Source organism: Hyperoodon ampullatus, assembly GCF_949752795.1.
Source record: "Hyperoodon ampullatus genome assembly, chromosome: 5".
In the NCBI taxonomy this organism is placed as follows: domain Eukaryota; kingdom Metazoa; phylum Chordata; class Mammalia; order Artiodactyla; family Ziphiidae; genus Hyperoodon; species Hyperoodon ampullatus.
In genome coordinates, this window is record NC_136918.1 from 47198800 (window position 1) to 47221631 (window position 22832).

Here is a 22832-nt window from a genome sequence, read left to right on the forward strand (position 1 = left end):
TCTATGCAATTTTAGTTTTTTTCAAGTGAACTCCTTATTAAATGTAGATGCTGTGTATTTTCATTTACATACATTCATATTTTAGGGAAAATGCCTCATCAAGCCCAGTACCTTTATTTTTGGTTTAAAAAATATGGTGTCATATATATATATATATATCTCACCAAGGTAGCTACTGACCTACCAGGAAGGTGTATCACCAAGGTAGCTACTGACCTACCAGGAAGGTACTCATTCATCACCAGGTATTCCTTGTCCTAGATTCTGTGGCTATAGTGGCAAACCAGACAGTCAAGACCCTGCTTTCATGGGGGTTACATTCTACTGAGGAGAGACAGACAAGTGAAAACTAATCAAATAAATAATCATATCAGATAGTGACAAGTGGGATGAAGAAAATAACAGGACATGATAGAAAGTGACTGGGGAGGTTGCTACTTTAGTAGTCAGGAAAGGCCTCTCAGACCTTTGATCTGAGATCTGTATAGCCATGCAAAGATTTAGGGAATAGCAGTCAAGGCAGAGGAGCTGCAAGTACAAAGGTCTTGAGGTGGGAACGAGGCTGGGGGCCCAAGGAATGTGGCTGGAACATAATGAGACAGGAGAACACCGGTGGGAGCAATGGTGGTGAGGACTGGATTTTATTCTCAGTGGAACGGGAAGCCATTGGATGGTGCTCTGGCTTGGGTTTTAAATACTGGGGGTGGATCTGCATGACTGCATTCACATCCTCTCTTCTGCCCATCTCCTTGGACTTGTGATCTTTGGTACATAATTTAAAAATCACTGACCGGAGGTAGGGGCAAAACCTATGGTCATGGGGCATCTTTCACGGGCAACATTCCTGAACAGCTGGGCTAACCTACAACCCAGAGCCCAGGAAGATTGGTTTTTTTTACCCATCCTGTGCCTTGATTACCCTGTTTTTTACTCATTTGCTAAAGGATGCAGTAGACCTATTCCTCTGCCTTTGGGTGAACCAAATAAAGCTATCTTATCATAACCAGGACTTTTTAAACATGTCTTCACTCAGATTTGTAAGCGGCATTGTTTCTTCAAGTGATACGGGCTTGGCTAATCTTTCCGTTTGTCCTGTAAGGTGTTAAAGGAAAAAGGTAATGTTTGGGTAGAAGCCACCAGAACCTGCTTGAGGTTTGTCCTTCGCTAAGCACCCAGGGGTCAGCTTCCCTTTCAGCAGAGCCACACACTGATTTCTGGCTTGTTGCTAACCCCCTTACTCTGTGCAGTGGCCTCATCCTCATGGTAGCCTCTGAGCCAACTCACTAACCAGAGTGGAGCCTGTTCTTTTACCCTCTTCTGGTTTGAGGGTTTAATCGTCTTTTTTTTTTTTTTTTTTTTTTTTGCTCTAGCCTTCCAGTATCTTTTTTTTTTTTTTAACATCTTTATTGGAGTATAATTGCTTTACAATGGTGTGTTAGTTTCTGCTTTATAACAAAGTGAATCAGTTATACATATGCATATGTTCCCATCTCTCTTCCCTCTTGCATCTCCCTCCCTCCCACCCTCCCTATCCCACCCCTCTAGGTGGTCACAAACCACCGAGCTGATCTCCCTGTTCTATGCGGCTGCTTCCCACTAGCTATCTATTTTACGTTTGGTAGTGTATATATGTCCATGCCACTCTCTCACTTTGTCCCAGCTTACCCTTCCCCCTCCCCATATCCTCAAGTCCATGCTCTAGTAGGTCTGTGTCTTTATTCCCGTCTTACCCCTAGGATTAATCGTCTTTTGAGTGCTCATCTCTAATTCTGAGAAACAATGGTTCCAGTACCCTTCGTACTTCTTTAAAAGCAGAATTTTTTATAGGGTTTTGGCTGTAAGGTATGCTGGGACCTTTCTGATGGGCCAACAAGGAACAGACCAGGACAAAACAGGGAGACCCAATCCTTTCTCAGCCTTGACATCTCCCTCCAAGGCCAGGGGCCAGCAATTATACTACTGTGTCCAAGAAGGCATGGAACCCAGATCATTAACCTCCTAGGGATGTAATCTAGCTGGAGGGGCATGACTTTTTTTTTAATGGAAATTTTCAAGCACACAAAAAAGTAGATTGACAAGTACAAGGAACTCCCATGTGTCTACAGCTCAGTTTCAACAACCATTAACTTTCTGCCTTTCTTGTTTCACCTGACCCTCTTCCACATGCATTCCATTCCTATGCCGTTATCTGTGGGTCTGTCCTGGGTTCCCTGATACAGCAGTATCGCCCCTTCTTCACCATTTTCTTCCAGAATAAACATGTCCAGCTTTCATCTGTTATAGCAATAGAGTCCTAGGGGAAAAATAAGCTGTTATTACAATAAAGGTTTCTGAATTACATGTTGCAACTTGACCAGCCTTCTGAAATTTTCAGCATCTGAAAGATGCCAGGCAGGCTTATGATCAGGGTACCTGATTTCAGCCATTTCTTTCTCATTATTTCTTTTTACTTTGGAGGTTTTGTTGCCTGATTATCTTGAACAGAAGCTATATAGACTGAAAAATAAAATGCAATTTGGAGGTTTTACAGTAAAGTTCTTGGCAGGCAACTGAAGGATTTGATAGTCATTAATAATAATGTGCAGCCATTATTCTAGCACATGTGGGGAAGCCACGTAGGCTGGCAGGTGGCAAGACACAGGCTTTGGACTTAGAAGGAACTGGATTCAAATCTCGGCTCTAACAGCTACCAACTGTGTGACCCTAGTCAAGTTTCTTAGCCTTTCTGAACATATCCTCTCATCTGTAAAGTGGGTAATAATTCCTACCTCACAAGAGTCCCTGGGAAGATGAAATGAATAGATGATGTATAGTAAGGACTTAGAGAGTGCCTGGAATGTAGTAGGTGGTCAGAGCTTAGAAGCTATTATATTATCCATTCATTTCAGTAGAGTAATTTTCCAGCCATCCAGTGGTGAATTCTGTATTGTATTTATGGATCTCTTCCCAAAATCCATTTGGACCTGTTATGGACATCTTTCCTCCAACATCTCAAGTGTTTTAAGAACAGTTCTGAAGGGTGAGATGCTGCGTGCCACAGGGACGCAGCTGTGACTGCCACAGGTAACCTGGGGAGCATCCTGTGGTGAAGTTCCCTAGGCCCAGAAAACTTGTGCTATTCTTAATAAATTAGTCAGCTGGACTTAAAAAAAACAAGAGTCAACAGAGATTTACTGGCCAAGTTTTCATGTTTCTGTATTTGACTAAAGTCAGACAGGTTCAATCAACCAAATGAGGTCTCTAAGCTCAGGCAGGACAAGCACAGCCATTTTTCTCTGTGTGTGTTGGCCGCAGCCAGATTCTGGAGCCAGACTGCTTGAGTTTGAAGCCTGCCTCTTCTCTTTCCTACCCGGGTCACCTTGGGCCATTGTGTCCCCACTCCTCTTTTGTAAAACAGCACCTACATTAAAGGTTTGTTGTGAAGAGTAAAAGGAATCATTGATGTAAGCATTTTGAAACAGTACCTGGCATATAATAAGCTCTCAGTGAATGTTAGATGTTTTTGTTAATAACAGAGGTGGTGGGGTAAATTCTGGGCTGCAGAATATTTCCTAGGTTCAACCTTCAGTGACTGAGCAGTTCTAGTAAGAGTGTCTCATTCATGCTTATATTCATTCTGCAAATATTTATTGATCTCCTACCATACCACATACTGCTCTGAGTTCTGAGGACACAGCAGTGAGCAAAAAAAGTCAAAAATCACTGCCCAAGGAATTAGCATTCTAACCTCCTTTGAGTGATGGTGACCAAGTGCATCTGGGCCTTTGCTGTTTAGAACAAGTGCACTGAGTATTTATCCCTGAGTTCTTTTAAATAGCCACTGCTTGATTCCTGTCTCTTTATTCTCATATCATTACTCCTTTTTTGTTTTGCACAACAGTCATTTGTTCTTAAGTACCTAATATGTGCTGTGTACTATTTAGGTTGAATAAGAGCTGGTGCATGCCCACAAGGGTCTGTGGCATAGTGTGGGCAATAGATAACTGACCACAACGCAGTCAGGTTCATGCTCTGATCAAGAAAGTCCTAGGGTGTTATGGGAGCACAGATGAGGGGCATCAAAATAAAAAGGTGGAGTCAGAAGAAGTTTCCTGAAGAAGATGAACTCTGAAGGGTGATTTGGAGTTAGTTACAGAGTAGTGTGGGTACACGGTGGGGGCAGGGGGAGTAGGGGAAAGGTAGGGGAAGAGGTAGGGGGAGGGGTGATGAGGGAAGGATGGGGTTTTCTAGGCAGAGAGAGCAAGTAGAGAAGGCATGGAGGCCTGAAGCTGCCTGAATATTTGGGGGACTACAAGGGAGTCATTAGTCCAGTTACAGCAGAGGATGGGGTGACGGAGTGAAGGAGGAGGAGCCACAGGTATGAGCTAGAGAGTGAAAGGCCTTCTGTGCATTGGTCAGGAGTTTGAACTTGTTCCTGAAGACAGTAGGGAGCCAGGAAAGGATTTGAGGCTCGGGAGTGATGTAGACAGGAATAGACGTCGTGACGGAATTGCCATTTTGTCGGCAGTGTGGAGTGTGATTTGAAGGAGAGCCTGAAGGAAATCAGGGAGACCAGCTGTCCCAGTCAGAAAGCACCAAGGTCTGAACACACAGTGACAAGGAGGTGGTAGGGAAGGGCTGAGTTCAAAACGGATTAAGAAGGAGGTGTGCTCTGTGGGGTTTGGCGAATGATTGACTGGGTAGGGGGCAGGGGTTTTGAAATTGTTGAAATCATATACCACTGTAAATTAAGAGAGGGGCAGGTTGTCATCACCTGGAGTCACCATGTTTCCTAGTGTTACTATGAAAAGCTAAACCAGGGCAAATGTGGCACCCTGGATGCTCAACCTGGTCAGCAAGGGTGTGTGTGGGCCTTCTGTCCTGGAGGCCTTTGGGGACGTGGCAGTCATCTGTCTTGACTCAGGTCAGTGTTGTTCACACAATTCCAGCCAAGCAGATCACTGCATCCCGTAGTTCATTGGTTCATTTATTCTTTTATCTTATTGACCAAATATTTATGGGATGCCTACTAAGTGATCTCATGGAGCTTATGTGTTGGTGGGCATGGGTGGAAGAGGGAGGAATCATACATTAAAGTAGAGGAAGAAAATACTTTCAGGTAGAAGTAAGTGCTATTAAAAAATGAAAACAAAGTGAGGGAGAGGGCCTGGGAGGGGGTGAGCCAAGAGCTTAGACCTGGGAGGAGCATCCCAGGGAAGGGTGCTGAGATAGGAGCTGGTTTGGTTGCCAGCCTTGTTAAAGCCACACCTCTTATCTGGATTACTGCAGTAGCCCCCTAACTGGTCTCCTTGCTTTCCCTCTTCTCTAGCATTCTTGACACCACAGCTGAAGCGATCCTTTCAAAAATATGAATGAGGTCCTGTCTTCGAAACCCTCCAGTGCCTCCCATGTCACGATGAATAAGAGACAAAGTGCCCACAGTGGCAGCAAGGCCCTCCCTGGTCAGATCCCCCTCTTTCCTCTCTGATCACGTATCCTCCTTTCCTCCTTGCTTCCTCTGCTGCAGCCACAGTAGCTTCCTCCTGCTACCTGAACATGTCAAACATGCCCCCATCTCTCAGCCGAGTGCTGCATGGTTGTCCCTCACTTCACACCTTGGGTCCTGTGTCAAGGGTCCCCAAGACCACACCCAGATTGGAAGATTTGCTAGGAGAGCTCATAGGACTCAGCATATAATTATGCTTATGGTTATGGTTTATTATAGTGAAAGGATACCAAGCAAAATCAGCAAAGGGAAGAGGTGCATGGGGCAAAGTCTGGAGGAAACCAGGTGCAGGCTTCCAAGGGTCCTTTCCCATTGGAGTCCCACAGGATGCACTTAGTGCCGCCAACAATGGCTTGCACCAGCATTGTAAAACGTTGTCTGTCGGGGAAGCTCATTAGGGGCTTAGTGCCCAGAGTTTTTGTTGGGGGCTAGTCATGTTGGTGGCCTCTGACTGGCGTATACCAGAATTCCGGAATCCCAGAAGAAGGCAGATCTTCAGCATAAAACATATTGTTTGCACAAACAGTTTAGATACCATGAGCCATTCTGATTAAGGATGATAAGAACCCTCCTGACTTTCCCAGATGCCAGCCGAGGACCAACCTTGCAAGCAAGCCTTTCTAAGGATAGCAGTTTCAGGCTGCTGTGTTAACTGTTCTGCACAGCGTGGCCAGCACCTTCTCAGTGAGCCCTTCTCTCACTACCATATTTAAAATAGCAGCTCTTCCACCAGTGCTCCCTGCCCTCCTCTCCCTGTTTGATTTTTCTCCATAGCTCTCACCACTGTCTAAGATATTATATTATCTACATATTTGTTTATTGCCTGTGTCTCCTACTAAAATGTAAGCTTCGTGAGGGCAGGGATTTTTGCCTGCTTTGTTTACCACCAAACCCCCAGCACCTGGACAGTGCTTGGTACATGGCAGGTCCTCAATAATACATGATGAATGAATTAAAAACAGGAAAAACTTGGCACATGTGGTTAGAATGAAACAAGCTGTGCAGAAAGAGGGAGGAGATACAGTTGCTAAACAGATGACATCAGAGCAGACAGGGACCTTGTGGGCTGCAGGAAATGGTTTAGACAAACATATTTCTTAAGTCTCATGATCCCCCATAGGGTTGCCCAAACCAGATCTTTACTATTTTCTCAACCTCACCTTACTCCCCACTCTCCTCAGGGCCACATGTTTGTCCCTTTTCCTTTTCCATCCAGTTGACAAGATAATTCAGTCTCCAATTCTGTGCAGTATAATACTTCATGCTCTTCTGTCCTAGAATTTATCACAGTTGTAATAAGTTAATTATTTGTATAATTTGTTTAGTATCTGAGTTCTCCATTGAACTGAAAATTCCTGGCTTGTTAACGCTATATCCTCAGTGCTTAACCCAGAACTCCACAAATATTTGAATGAATGACTTGCTCTTCTTCAGAGTGCAGATGACCCTGGACTAGGCTAGACCTCCTGGGGACCTCGAACCACCCCAGTGCTTTCCCAGGTTCCCCAGCCCCAGTCTCTGAGCCTAAAACCTGATCAACCTCTCCGTAGCCTCCCTCCAAGTTTGGAGCACACAGTGCCAGGCAAATACCAGCCTCACCATGACTCGGCTTCTGATGCATGGCTGTGGATGTTCACTTTGCAGGAGTCCTTGGAGAAGGCCCAGCTGCTTGCAGTAATTGGGGACCAGCTCATCCAAAGCCACCACTATGCAGTGGACTCCATCAGACCCCACTGTGTAGAGCTCAGGCACCTCTGTGATGACTTCATCAATGAAAACAAGAAAAAACATGACATTTTAGAAAAGTCCTTGGAGTTGCATATACAGTTGGACAAGGTGAGCAAAACAAAGCTGTGAACATGATGTCTGCAAAATGTTCTGTGAGACAGTCTTAATCATACTTGCCCTCCCTGCCCCTCACGATTCCTGAGATGAAAGGATAAAGTCCTTCATGTGAAAACAGCGCTCAAGGGGCATTAAAAACTGTGCAGATTCTAAGTCAGAGGTATTGAAGGTCAAAAATGCCCCAGCCATCCACCACATCCCATTCGAATAAACTATAAAGTCCATGTCCTCTGTGTGGACCCAGACTTAAAGAGTGTGTTTTGGCCTGGCCCTGTGAGGCATTTCATGATTCCCCATCAGGTGTAAAGAGAACCAAGCACTATAGTTGCAAAGTGCTTCTCCTCATGTAAAGGCATCAGATTGTGAATCCTTTTGAAGAAGCCTAAGTAATAACAACCATTATACACTCCTGCCATTTACTGAGCACCTACTATGTTCCTACCAGGAGCATAATTATGTCCTCGATTTAATCCTCAAGACAACCTATGAGGAGGATATTAATGGCCTCATTTAACAGAGACAGAAATTGATATTCAACATAGTTAAGTCAATGGGTCACAACATTTAGTTGAGCTTGCTATAATTGCAGATTTCCTGATGTACCACTCTGGAGACTCTGATTCAGTAGTGTGGGATGATGCCCAGGAATCAGTATTTTCCTCAAGTGCCCAGGTGATTTGGTGCAGGTAGTACATGAACAACACTGAAAAACCCTGGGGTAAAAGATTGCCCAAGACCACACATGGGGTAAATAGGGGATCACAGGTTTGAAGTGAGGACTGACAAATTCCACACCCCAGACTCCTTAGACTAGACAGCAACACTGTATGCAGAGTGCTCACGGGGAGGGGCATGGTCCCCGTTGCCCTTCAGCAGTGATCTCTGAGGCAAGTGCCAGTCAGCAGGAGCTGTGACTTCTGGAGCCTTCTCTGTCAGCTGTTCCCAGGCATCAGAGAGCTCACCGCTGTGAGTCAGCATGCTCCATTTCCACAATTGTTTCTCTCTGATAGCTGGGGGCGCCCGCCCAGGCTGTTTACATCATCCCACTGCCAAAGGGATTTTAGTGTCAAGGAAATATAGCTGTTCCAGAAGCAAGTGGCTCAAAAGGGCCTGCCAGAGATAATAGCCTAACGCCAATCTGTGGACTGCATGTGTGTGTGTGTGTGTGTGTGTGTGTGTCTGCCTGTCTGTCTCTGAGAGTGAGTAGCTGCTGTGACTCTGCAGAAGACCCTAGCTTAGTGTTTTCTGCAGATATAGGCATGATGTTTAAAGAGAACGTTTTCACAGTATATATCAAAGCATAATTTCCTATTATTTTGAAAATCCAAAAATATAGGAAGGAGGAGGAAAAAAGTTACTTATGGACACTAATTACATTCCACTCCCCTCCTCATCCCCCCCCCCAGTGGGAATCATCCATTTTTAAATATCTTTATGATTTTTTTGTTATTCTAAAAGTAGTACACATTCAGTGTAGGTAATTTAGGGAAAGTAAAGACAAATTTAATTTGCCTGTAATTTTCCCACTTAGAGATAACTACTTTAGAGAGCCCCCTTTTGGTCTTTTTTCTCTGTACAGTTATTTTACATAGCTTTTCAGGTCACAGGGTAAATGGAAATGCAGATGTACTTGCAAGGGCAGCTTTTTTTCACACAAATATTCAGACAGCACAATGGCCCCTGTCTTTCTCTAAGTTTTTTAAAAATTGAATTGTTAGAATTCATTACTTATCTGCTTTCATTCCAGCATTCTGGAAAGTTTAAGTACTGCTGTTCTGAGCTAAAAGCTTTGCATTCTTAGATGCTTCCCTTGGAAAGACAAACGCTAATAAATGCAAATGTGGACAGAGGACAGTGGTGTTCTTGTTAAAAGAGACATTCCCTCTCCCAGGAAGGCATGTAGGAGCCAGGTCTAAAGCCTCATTGTTTACTCTGTGCTCTTGTAACCAATTAGGATGCAAGAAATTGGCCTAGAAGGTAAACCCAAAAAGCCATTGGTTGCATTTCTCTATGGTTAGACCAAACGTAGAAATACTCCACTCTTTCCTCTTAGAGATGTGGCAATTACTGTCAGTGGAGAAAAGAAGAATGCTTATATGATTTATTTTTTGACTAAGTGACTTCCTTGAAAAGTATGCAGATGTAAAATTGATTTGGGCTTGTCCACCTCATGGTTATATTTATAGTGGTTGGACCTCTAAACTTGATGCTGTGCCATGACAATTCCTTGTTGTCTCAGAGTCCTTGTAGACCCCATATGAGGTTGGACCTCTTGAGGACTGTGGTGGCTGAGTTGTGGGCAGGCTAACTGCAAAGGGCACTGTGTTTCTTTCTAAAAGGTCAGCCAGTGGTGTGAAGAAGGAATCTACCTCTTGGCTTCCCAAGCTGTAGACAAGTGCCAGTCCCGAGAGGGGGTTGACATTGCCTTGACTGACATTGAGACATTCCTGGGCACAGCGAAGGAGTACCAGTTGCCCAGCCCCAACGAGTTTTACAGCCAGTATGAGCTGATGCTCACTCTTGATGTAAAGGTAACGTTTCTGAGTTATTTTGATCCTGTGGTTGGGAAAGGGATGTGGGGGGACTTTGCCTGTTGCCCAAGAAAACCTATGTAGGATGTACTGAGCAGATTAACTGGCTCTTGAGCCCTCAGGTGGCCTCTTAGACTCCTGGTCTGTGCTTCCTGGCAAACTGACCCTTCATGGCCTGATCCAAATATCACTTTCACTCATTCATTTCTCTGCAAATACTTATAAGCATCTCTGATGTATTAGGCACTGTGCTGAATGCAGAGGACACAATTATGAGCAGAAATAGATGTGGTTCCATCCTTCATGGAACTTACAGTTTATGTATGTCATACAGTTTATGTATGACATTAATAAATAGCAAACACAAAACACAAAAATGTGTTGCAAGCTGAGACAAGTGCTCTGAAGGATGGATTCACAGTTCTATGGGGTATGTGACAGAGGAACTTGACCTGGATTGGGGGTCAGGGAGTTCCCTGGGAAAAGTCACTTGAGCCAAGGCCCAGAAAATGAGTAGAGAAGATGGGGGAGGCTTTCCAGACAGAAGGATCAGAGTGTGCAAGGCTGCAGTGCTGAAGGGAGCCTGGTACAAGTGCAGAACCCAAAATTCAGAATGGCTAGAGTACAGAGAACAAGGGAAGAGTCTTTGGGGTGAGATTAGAGAGGTGTAGATGAAGTGTGGCTTCACTGGCCATATGAAGGAGTTTGGTCTTTATTCTGAGAGCCACTGAAGGATTTAAGCAGGGGAATAACTTGATCAGATTTGCATTTTGAGTGAAGCACTGTTCTGTGAAGCCAGCAGAGTTATAGATAGTACACCTTCCTCTTAGATCCACATCACCTTGTATGTACTTCTGCAGAAGGGGCTTTTTTACCTCTTTTGAGTCATGGACCCTTTTGCGAATCTGATTCACATATTTTCAGGGTTTCGCACACTCAAAATGATTGAATGGAGTTTGATGTAGGCACTGTTTACAAAGATATGGGCAGAATTTAGTAAACCCAATATGGATGGTGAAGCACCCTGGGCTATAAAGAAACAGGGAGCAGTTACCACCCCTAAGCCTGAAAGACAAAGGGGAACCCAAGAAGCACTACAGCTGTGACTGTAAGAGAGATAGCCAGGAAGATCTGTGGCCTTGGGCAGAGGAATGCAGCCACTGGTGGAGAAATATATACCCCTACTTTTCTCTCTCCCTCTCAGATTTCCTGGTGGTACATCTTACTAGCCAAATCCAGCTAAAAGCCCATGGGCATCTAGTGAGCCCATCTGATGGAGTCTATAGAGGTCAGCTTCCTGGGACACAGAACAGTATAGAGAAGATATAGTTGGGGAGCAGACAGGGAATACCCAGCATATATAACTTTTTATGATTAATTTTAAGGGACACCCTGAAGTCCATCCATGGATCCAGGCTAAGAGACTTTGCTCCAAAATGATACATAACAAACTATTCTAGTTATTTATTTTTAATGTCTGTCTTGTCTGTTACACTGGGAGCTACAGTGAGGCAAGAGCCTCACCCGTCTCTGTGTCCCTGTGCCTAGTCTGTGCCTGGTGTCCAATCCGTGTTTGCTGAACAAGTGGCAGGTGGCAGAATGGGCCAAATACAGTGGGGGCAGCTTGGTGTGGGATTGTGCCTCAGTGATGTTCTTTCCCTGACTCTTCCCATTGAGTTTTGGTGGTAAGGTGTGATCTTGAGGGGGTACTGGGGGTGGTTAGGCAGGTCTACCTTCCCCTGACATAGGGACCCTTCTACTTCCCTGCAGAGAGGACAAAGAGAAGGCCCATCTGGTGTGTGTGCTATATTGTAGACCCAGGATTGGTAGCCTCATATCATATTACTAAAGCAGAACAGTCTCACTCAGCTCCATGTCCATTAGCTCCTCAAACAAGTGTATCAGGTCAACCAGGGAGACTTGTGGCCACAGCTGCCATTTTGGCCAACATCAGCAAACTTCCTGATCACACCACCCACCAGGAAATAAATAAAACTTAATAAACCACCTCTGGGAAATAGGCAGAAACATGGAGGAAGGAGAAGACCAGGAGAAATATTTATTTTAAAAATCCAAAATGGACCAAAAAAATCCCCCAAACCCATCTTTTCTTCTTTTGGTTTGGAGTAAAATTCTAGATTATAATATTTAAATATCCTGTTTGTCAGAGTTTTGTCCACTAAGGAGTAATGACTTGGTTGTCAAAACTGGTACTCTCTCTATATAAAAATAATCCTAGTTATATGCATATACACACATTGGTATAGACACATGTATCTCCTTGGGCAGTTGATGCCAGGCATAGAAACAATGAGACCCCTACTATCAATGAGCACACCCACCACCGAGATCTTGGTTTCTTATACCATTCTCCAACAGAAGAGAACAGGGCTCCTTGGAGAAATGTCTGTATCTAGGACTGGGAAAGGAAATACACAAAACGATCCTAGAGAGGGAGATCAAGATGGCAGAGTAGGAGAATGCAGAGCTTACCTCCCCCCAAAAACACATCAAAAATACATCTACAAGTGGAGCAATTCTCACTGGAAACAAATGAGACTGGCAGAAAGACACTTACACAACCAAAACTGTAAGAAAGATCCACATGGAATCAGGTAGAAAGGGAAGAAAAGCAATCAGGTTGGGACCACACCCCTGGGAGGGGACAGAGAAGAGGAGGGAGGTTACACAGGTTCAGAGATGCTCCCTGAGGAGTGAGCAGTTTGAACCACGTATTGGGTGCCCCAGCCCCAGAGTCTGACACTGGGAGGACAAGTCCCTTTAGCTGGTTTAAAAACCAGTGGGATCAAACAACACATAAAAAAGATTATACACCACAATGAAATTGGATTCATCCCAGGATCACAAGTATGGTTCAACATATGCAAATTGATCAATGTGATACACCATATCAACAAAAGAAAAGACAAAAGCCACATGATCATCTCAATAGATGCAGAAAAAGCATTTGATAAAATTCTACATCCATTCATGAGAAAAACTCTTACCAAAGTGGGTATAGAGGGAACATATCTTAACATAATAAAAGCTATTTATGACAAACCCACAGCCAACATAATACTCAATGGTGAAAAGCTGAAACCCTTCCCACTAAAATCTGAAATAAGACAAGGATGCCTGCTCTCACCACTTATATTCAACATAGTATTGGAAGTTCTAGCCACAGCAGTCAGACAAGAGAAATAAATAAAAGGTATCCAAGTTGGAAGAGAAGATGTAAAATTGTCATGATATGCAGATGACATGATAATATATATAGAAAACTCTGAAGACTCCACACAAAAACTGCTAGAACTGATAAGTGAATTCAGCAAGGTAGCAGCATACAAGATTAACATACAGAAATCTGTTGCATTCTGTACACTGAAAAAGGGAAAGTAAAAAACAATCCCTTTTAAAATTGCATCAAAAAAAAAAAAACCACTCAGGAATAAACCTGATCAAAGAGGTGGAAAGACTTATGTGCTGAGAACTATAAAGCATTAATAAAGGAAATTGAAGATGATTCAAAGAAATGGAAGGATATCCCATGCTGTTGGATTGGAAGAATTAATACTGTTTAAATGGCCATACTACCCGAAGTAATCTACAGATTTAATGTGATTCCTATCAAATTACCATGACTTTTTTTCACAGAACTACAACAAATAATCCTAAAATTTATATGGAACTATAAAAGACCCAGAATTGCCAAAGCAATCCTGAATAAAAAAAACAAAGAGGGAGGCATAACCCTGTAGACTTCAGACAATACTGCAAAGCTACAGTAATCAAAACAGCATGGTATTTGCACAAAAACAGATGTATGGATCAATGAAACAGAATAGAGAGCCCAGAAATAAACCCACACACCTATGGTCAATTAATCTTTGACATAGGAGGCAAGAATATACAATGGAGAAAAGACAGTCTCTTCAGTCAGTGGTGTTGGGAAAGATGGACTGATGCATTTAAGTCAATGAAGTTAAAACACTCCCTCACACCATATACAAAAATAAGCTCAAATGGCTTAAAGACTTAAATATAAGACATGACACCATAAAACTCCTAGAAGAAAGCATAGGCAAAACATTCTCTGACATAAATTGCAGCAATGTTTTCTTAGGTCAGTCTCCCAAGACAATAGAAATAAAAGCAAAAATAAACGGATGGGAGCTAATCAAACTTACAAGCTTTTGTATAGCAAAGGAAACCATAAATAAAACGAAAAGACAACCTACAGACTAGGAGAAAATATTGGCAAACAATGTGACTGACAAGGGCTTAATTTCCAAGATATACAAACAGCTCATACAGTGCAATACCAAAAAACAAACGACCCAACTGAAAAATGGGCAGAAGACCTAAATAGACATTTCTTCAAAGAAGACATACAGATAGCCAAGAGGCACATGAGAAGATGCTCAGCCTTGCTAATTATCAGAGAAATGCAAATCAAAACTACAATGAGGTACCACCTCACACCAGTCAGAGTAGGCATCATCAAAAAGTCTACAAATAACAAATGCTGGAGAGGATGTGGAGAAAAGGGAACCCTCCTACACTGTTGGTGGGAATGTAAGTTGGTACAGCCACTATGGAGAACAGTATGGAGGTTCCTCAGAAAACTAAAAATAGAACTACCATATGATTCAGCAATCCCACTCCTGGGAATATACCTGGACAGAACTCTAATTTAGAAAGATACATGCATCCCTATGTTCATGACAGCACTATTTACAATAGCCAAGACACGAAAGCAACCTAAATGTCCATCGACAGATAAATGGATAAAGAAGATGTAGTATATATATACAATGGAATATTACTCGGCCATAAAAAAAGAATGAAATAATGCCATTTGCAGCAACATGGGTGGACCTGGAGATTATCATACTAAGTGAAGTAAGTCAGAAAGAGAAAGACAAATACCATATGATGTCACTTATATGTGGAATCTAAAATATGACAAATGAACTTATTTACGAAACAGAAACAGACTCACAGACACAGAGAACAGACTTGTGGTTGCCAAGGGGGAGGGGGGAGGGAGAGAGATGGACTGGGAGTTTGGGGTTGTTAGATGCAAACTATTACATTTTGAATGGGTAAACAACAAGGGCCTACTGTATCGCACAGGGAAGTATATTCAGTATCCTGGGATAAACCATAATGGAAAATAATATAAAAAAGAATGTCTCTATGTGGATAACTGAGTCACTTTGCTGTACAGCAGAGATTGCCACAACATTGTAAATCAACTCTACTTCAATTTTTTTATGAAGGCATTCAAACTGAAAATAATGGCGATAATGGAACTCATATACACTGTTGGTGGAAATGTAAATTGGTGCCACCACTGTGGAAAACAGTGTGGAGTTTCCTCAAAAAACTAAAAATAGAACTTCCATACGATCCAGCAATTCTACTCCTGGGTATATGCCCAAAGAAAATGAAAGCACTAATTTGAAAAGATACAATGCCCACCAATGTTCATAGCAGCGTTATTTATAATAGCCAAGATATGGAAGCAACCTAAGTGCCCATCAACAGATGAATGGATAAAGAAAATATATAACGCTGTGTATATATACAGTATATATATATATATATGTGTGATTGATATATATACCTATATATATTCCACTATATTTATATAGTGGAATATTACCCAGCCATTGAAAAGAATGAAATTCTGCCATGTGCAGTAACGTGGATGGACCTAGAGTGCATTATGCTTAGTGAAATGTCAGACACAGAAAGACAAATACTCTGTGTTAACACTTGTATGTGGAATCTAAAAAATAAAACAAATGAAGGAATATAACAAAACAGAAACAGACTCACAGATATGAAGAACAAACAAGTGATTACCAGTGGGAGAGGGAAGGAGAGAGGGCAAGATAGGGGTAAAGGATTAAGAGGTACAAACTATTATGTGTAAAATAAATAAGCTACAACATTATATGTACAGCACAGGGAATATAGCCAATATTTTATAATTACTTTAAATAGAGTATAATCTATAAATATACTGAATCACTCTGTTGCACACTTGAAATGAATATAATATTATAAATCAACTATACTTCAATTTTTTTTAAAAAAGATGATCCCGGAGCATCTTATAGTGCCAGAAAGTAAGGAACTGCTCAAAACAAAACAAAACAAACCACAATGATGGGACCTAGGAGGCAATTGAAAGAGCTCCCTGTGACCAATGCTGGAACAATTTGAGCAACAAAATTCATAAAGTAATACTGGATTACACCTCAAAGTATAAAATAGATATCATGAATCCATTGTGATATAAATACATGATGGAATAAATAAATAAATGGAGGAAAGGAAACTAATCTCCCATACAGAAGAATTCCAAATTATTTATGTAGATACTCTGGCCTCAAGGAGATGGAGCATAACTCCCCACTCCTTAAGTGTGGGTTGCCCATAATGACTTTCTTCCAAAGAGTACAGTGTGGGAAGGAAGAAATAAAAGAGTGACTTTACAGTGGAGAAACCTAACAAATACTATCTCAGCCAGGTGATCAAGGTCAACATCAAGAGTCTAAAGTCATATAGATAGTGTGTACTCTTGATATGGTGTGATGAAAATGACACTTTATTTCTGTGGCCTTTCCCCCCAAAACCCCATAACTCCAGTCTAATTATGAGTAAAACACCATATAAATCCCAACTGAGGGACATTCTACAAAATACCTGACCAATAATCCTCAAAACAGTCAAGTTAATCAAAAAACAGGAGGGCTTCCCTAGTGGTGCAGTGGTTGAGAGTCCGCCTGCCGATGCAGGGGACACGGGTTCGTGCCCCGGTCCGGGAGTATCCACATGCCATGGAGCGGCTGGGCCCGTGAGCCATGGCTGCTGGGCCTGCGCATCTGGAGCCTGTGCTCCGCAACGGGAGAGGCCACAGCAGTGAGAGGCCTGTGTAACGCAAAAAAAAAAAAAAAAAAAAAAACAACAGGAAAAGTTGAGAAACTGTTACAGCCAAGAAGAGCCTAAGAAGTCATGACAACTAAATGTAATGTGGTATCCTGGGAGGGGGGAAAGGTACATTAGGTAAAAACTAAGAAAATCTAAGCATAGATTTTATTTAATAATAATTTATTTTAATAATAAAAATAATGTATCAGTATTGGTTCATTAATTGTAACAAATGTACCATACTAACATAAGGTGTTAATCATAGGGGAAATTGAGTGTGATGTATATGGGAACTCTCTGTACTATTTTGCAATTTTTCTGTAAATCTAAAACTCTTCTAAAAAATAAAATTTATATCTCAAGAACAGCTACTCTATGTCTAAAAGATTGAGTCTGTTACATTTAAGACACAGTGATGATCAAAAAGACATCAGCAGTTAAACTGTTGTTCTTATAGCAGCCACCCTGTCTCTGTCTGAGGCTCTTCAAAGTGTTTTTTCCTAATACATTGCTATTGTGCCATCCTCTTAGTGCTGCTGTTTTGACTTTTCTCCCTCATTCACTTTCACCGCCCAGTCCAGGCAATTAAACAATCTCAATAGCAAACAGCAAAATTTGATTCTTCAAATATTTATTGGGTACCCAGTTTGCCCTTTATTCTGGGGATCAACAATGAAAGTCACAGTCCCTGATTCAAAGTGCTGGCAGTATGGTGGAAGACAAACATGTCCCCAGTAAACGCTCCTTAGTCCAAGAGCAGATAGAATGGAAGGGAGTGTGAGGTACATAGCGGAGGCATTGGTCAGCTCAGCCGGGGGAGGCCAGGGTGTTCATAGGAGAGGATGCCTAAATGTGGTCTGGAAGACTAGGTAGGGGTTTTCAGGGAACACAAAGTGGAGGGAGGGGACCTCAGCAGAAGGAACAGAGGTACAAAGGCAGAGAGGCTGGAAACGAGTATTAGGGAAACTGGCGCAGCTGGAGGCTGGAGTGTGAAGGGTGGGTACTGGCAGGTGGGAGACTGGAGGGAGACCAGGGTCAAGTCATGAAGAGCTCAGAGCTCCCGAATGAGGAGTCTGGACTTTATCCTGATGCAGCGGAGAGCCCCTGCAGGGCTTTTAAACAGGGAAGTTATATGATCATATTTAATTTTTGAAAGATAATTCTGATTGTGGTATGGAGAATGGATTTGCAAGTAAAAAGAGGAAAGAGGGGAATGCAATGGTTAATCTTGCACTACCTCCCCCTCATCTTGAGTTTAGGAATTTAGGGTCTCTTCTGACTGCCTCATTATTTCCAGAGTTCACCCTGGGGTCTCAAGAGAAAGCTGCAAAAGGGCAAAGGTGATCCAAGTCCTGTCTAGCCCAAGTGGTGAGTCACTGGGCTCTAGCATGTGACACTGACCTCATACTAGGGCTGTCCCCTACACAACACCAATTTGACAATCATTCACTGAGTCAGATTTCTTGATCTTTGAGCAGGAATTTACACCCATGTCTCAGTTTCCTCAAGCTCATCACTGGACCAGAAGGGCAGAGTAGTAGTGTCTTATAACCATCCCCCCAGAAATACATCACCCTGACATAAGCGAACTTGGCTTTTTTGGGGACTTGGACTCATAGCTGTGTAATCAGAACCTTTAGTCCACGGCACAACTGAGCTTCCTGAGGCCAGAGGCACATTCTCTGAAGTGACCTTTTTTTGTTTGTTTGTTTTGTTTTTTTGTTTTTTTTGGGGGGGGTGGTTTGCGGTACTCGGGCCTCTCACTGTTGTGGCCTCTCCCGTTGCGGAGCACGGGCTCCGGACGCGCAGGCTCAGCGGCCATGGCTCACGGGTCCAGCCGCTCCGCGGCATGTGGGATCTTCCCGGACCGGGGCACGAACCTGTGTCCCCTGCATCGGCAGGCGGACTCTCAACCACTGTGCCACCAGGGAAGCCCTGAAGTGACCTTTTAGACACAGACTCTGAGTAGGGGTCAGCAAACTACAGCCCATAGGCCAAAGCTGCTTGCTACCTATTTCTGTAAACCAACTTTTATCAGAACACAGCTGCTCTCTTTCATTTATGTATTATCTATCATCTACAACTGCTTTTATGCTAAGACAGCCAAGTTCAGCAGATTCGACAGAGACCAGATGGTCTGCAAAGCCTGAAATATTTACTATTTGATCCTTTACAGAAAAATTGCCATTCCCTGGTCTAGATCAACACTTTGCAATAGAAATATAATGCAGGACTTCCCTGGTGGCGCAGTGGTTAAGAATCCGCCTGCCAATGCAGGGGACACGGGTTTGAGCCCTGGTCCGGGAAGATCCCACATGCCGTGGAGCAACTAAGCCCATGCGCCACAACTACTGAGCCTGTGCTTTAGAGCCCGCGAGCCACAACTACTGAGCCTGCGTGTCACAGCTACTGAAGCCTGCACTCCTAGAGCCTGTGCTCCACCACAAGAGAAGCCACCTCAATGAGAAGCCCATGCACCGCCAACGAAGAGTAGCCCCCACTCGCCACAACTAAAGAAGGCCTGTGTGCAGCAACGAAGACACAGCGCAGCCAAAAATTAATTAATTAATTAATTAAAAAAAATAATGCAAACCACACATGTAATTTAACATTTTGTAGTAGCCGCATTTTAAAAAGTAAAAAACAAGTGAAATCAGTTTTTAATAATGTTTTCTTTAACCTTTGTGCAAAATATTATTTCAACATACAGTCACTATTGTACAATTAATTGTATTTTAACGAGATATTTTATGTTCGTTTTTCAAATAAGTCTTCAAAATCCGGCATGTATTTAAACAGACAGCGCAGCTCAATTCAGACTAGCCACATTCCAGGTGCTCAGTAGCCACATGTGGCCAGTGGATACTGTATGGACAGTGCAGGTCTGCACTCAGACCCTCCAAAGAGTGAGACCAGCCCCAGATTTTGGTGCAGAGGTCAGCCTCAGCAGGGCCTTAGGCTGTAGGGGAACAGTTGTTGCATAGTTAACACCCCAGTCCTAGGGATCTTTGCTCTTTTGTCAGAAGATGGCCCAGCATAGAAAAGACCTTACTTTTTCCAGTTGCAAACTGTGGCAAGCTCCCTCGGTGTGTGCTGAGCCTGTACTTTTGGAGTTCGGCATCCTCAGACCACCCTGCGTGGATTATGGTGGTTCAGCTTTTCTAATTTTGGGTCCCTTGTTTGGTGGTTAAAATCATCCACAAGGTGGTTGTCAGACTCGGCATGACAAAGAGAAGGCTACCCACTTCCTTGACCCACCAGAGCTAGAGGGATGTCCTTCTGGAAGAAACATATTCAGCTGAATTCAGGCGTTGCGGAAACTGAGGTGAAACAGGTCTTGTTTCTTGTTCTCCTGAACCTCTGCCTTAGGGCATATAGTCAGTTATGAGAACATGTTTGAGTTTCATCTTTCCCCTGGTATTTCTTCAGTTTCTTTCTTTCCTACTTATATATAAAGAAGGGGTCTCACAGATTAAAATTTAAATGTGTATCCTTTTCATTACAGATCTTTGTGGTTCCCTTGATCCTGCCTCAGAATTTAACCACCTTTTCCCCCCAGAATACTTACAGTCTTTTCTCTATCAGGGCCTTTATTCAGGGTACATTTCTTATTTTGAAATCCTCCTGTTTTATAAGTTGGCCTAATGCCGTTCATTCATGGCCTGTGGCATCCTTTTCTACCGTGAATGGATATGGCTTAGTGAACATTTACCCACTCGGCATATATTTACTGAGCACTACTCGGTGCTAGGCAGTGTTTCAGGCACTGGAGATAGAGTGGTGAAAAAGATACAACCCCTGCCAATCAAGTGGGAGGTACAGACTCTTAGAAGCACAATTCTGTACGAGGCGAGATGTGCAATGACCTGCATATAGATGCCCAGAGAAGGGTCACCTGAGGGAGGAGATAGGGAGGCAGGGAGGAGGGGAAGATGGGAGAAAGGGAATGCCTCATGTCCTCAGGCTCAGTGCAGAGTGACCAGCTCATGAATTGCTTTTGTTCCCACAGGCCAAAGCCCAGAAAGTCCTGCAGAAGCTGGGTGATGTGCAGGAAATATTTCACAAGAGGCAAATGAGTCTGATGAAACTGGCAGCCAGACAGACTCGCCCAGTGCAACCCGTGGCCCCGCGTCCTGAGTTCTCCCCAAAATGGGTGTCACCAAAAATCCGCCAGCCCTCCACCTTGGGTAGGTTACTTGGGGAAAGAAGTTTTGTGGCTTTATGTTTCATCGATGCCCATGAGGGTTTAGATTATTGTTGCTTAAGATGCATAATGGTTACTGTTTTGACAGATATTATTTAAGATATGGAATAGTACAGGCATTGAAGACTTATAAATTTAGGTAAAACTGAGTGCCTGTATGCCAGGAAAAGCTCACAGTCTAGTAGAAGAATAATATAAATGCACAAATAACATTAGCATAATATAAACTCCATTAAGGATCTTTAAAAGGCCCATAAGATTCTATTAGCAATGGAGGGGTAAAATTGGTTCTTCGGAAAAAAAAAAAAAAAAAGATGAGTCCTTACACCAATCCTACGTGGTCTTGATTACTATAGCTTACTAGTAAGCCTTGAGATCAGGTAGTGTAAGTCTTCCAACTTTGTACTTTTTCAAGATTGTTTTGGCTATTTTAGGTCCTTTTCATTTCCGTATTAATTTTACAGTCACCTATCAGTTTCTGCTGGGATGAATATATAGATCACTGAATGAGTATATAGATCAATTTGGGGAGAACTTTTATCTCACCAGTGTTGAGTCTTCCAATTCATGAACGTTATAACATTCCATTTATTTAGGTCTTCTTTAATTTCCCTCAACAATATAGTAGTTTTGAGTGTAAAGATCTTAGGCATTTCATGTTTTTAAAAAGCCCTAGAATGAATTGAACTTACCATATATAACTATCAATAGGAATATATTTCTGTATAGAAATATAATCATATCATCTGTGAATAAGAAGTTTTACTTCTTCTGTTTCAATCTTTACGCTTTTTTTCCCCTTGCCTTATGATGACTGATGGCTGGGACTCTAGTACAATGTTGAATAGAAGTGGTGAGAGCAGATATCCATGTCTTTTCCCAATATGCAGGGAAAAAGTTTATTTTTCACCTTGAAGTACGATGTTAGCAGTAAGTTTTTCACAGATGCCTTTTATAAGACTGAGGAAGTTCCGTTCTATTCCAGTTTGCTAGTTTTATCATGAATGATTATTGAATTTTTCAGATGTTCTATTTGGTGCATATATTGTGATGATCATATTTTTTTCTCCTTTATTGGTTTATATGGTGGATTACAATTATTTCTTTTTAAATGTTAAACCAATCATGTATTCCTGGGTAAACACTCTTGGGTATGATATATGTGTCATTTGTTGCCTCATGTATTTTATTAAGCACATATTCATAATTATTATGTCTTCTAGATATACTGGCCCTTTTAAAATTATGAAATATTTCTCCTTCCCTTCTTATCTTAATAAAGTCCTTGTCTTGAAGTCTATTTTGTCAGATATTAATAGAGCCATTCCAGCTTTCTTATGCTTGGTGTTTGCATGATACGCTTTTTCCATTCTTCTATTTCTGTTTACTTTTAAAGTATATTTCTTGTAGACAGCTATAGTTGGGTCTTGCCTTTTAAAAACATGTTAACCTCTGCTTTCTAATTGGAGTGTTTAGTCGATTTTACATATTATGTAATTATTGATATAGTTGGATTTAGAGCTACTATTTTGTTATTTGTTGTCTATTTGTCTCATATGTTTTTTATTCTTCTGATCTCTTTTCCTGGTTTCTTTTGGGTTAGCCAAATTTTTAGTATTCCATTTTAATTCCTCTACTGGCTTTTTAACATACATACATAACTTTTGCATTGTTTTTTCCCCAGGTGTTTCTTTTAGGGCTTACCATGTGCATCCTTAATTTCTCACAATCTACTTTAAGTTAATATTGTAGCACTTTATGTAAATACAGGAAATTTGCAAAAGTATAGTTCCATGTGCCCTTTAATCATCCTCTGTGCTAT

The 22832-nt window shown here is 42.2% G+C and overlaps 1 protein-coding gene across 1 annotated transcript in view; it reads left to right on the plus strand.

Annotated features, from left to right (window-relative positions):
- Positions 1-22832, plus strand: part of MCF2L2 (MCF.2 cell line derived transforming sequence-like 2) — a gene marked incomplete at both ends in the record, with an annotated part of 227958 nt that overhangs the window by 99568 nt on the left and 105558 nt on the right. Inside the window, 3 exons of the mRNA XM_079705223.1 lie at positions 7130-7321; positions 9670-9861; positions 20816-20993. Of these exons, the coding sequence (XP_079561349.1) occupies positions 7130-7321; positions 9670-9861; positions 20816-20993 (562 nt within the window). The remainder of the gene's footprint in view (positions 1-7129; positions 7322-9669; positions 9862-20815; positions 20994-22832) is intronic.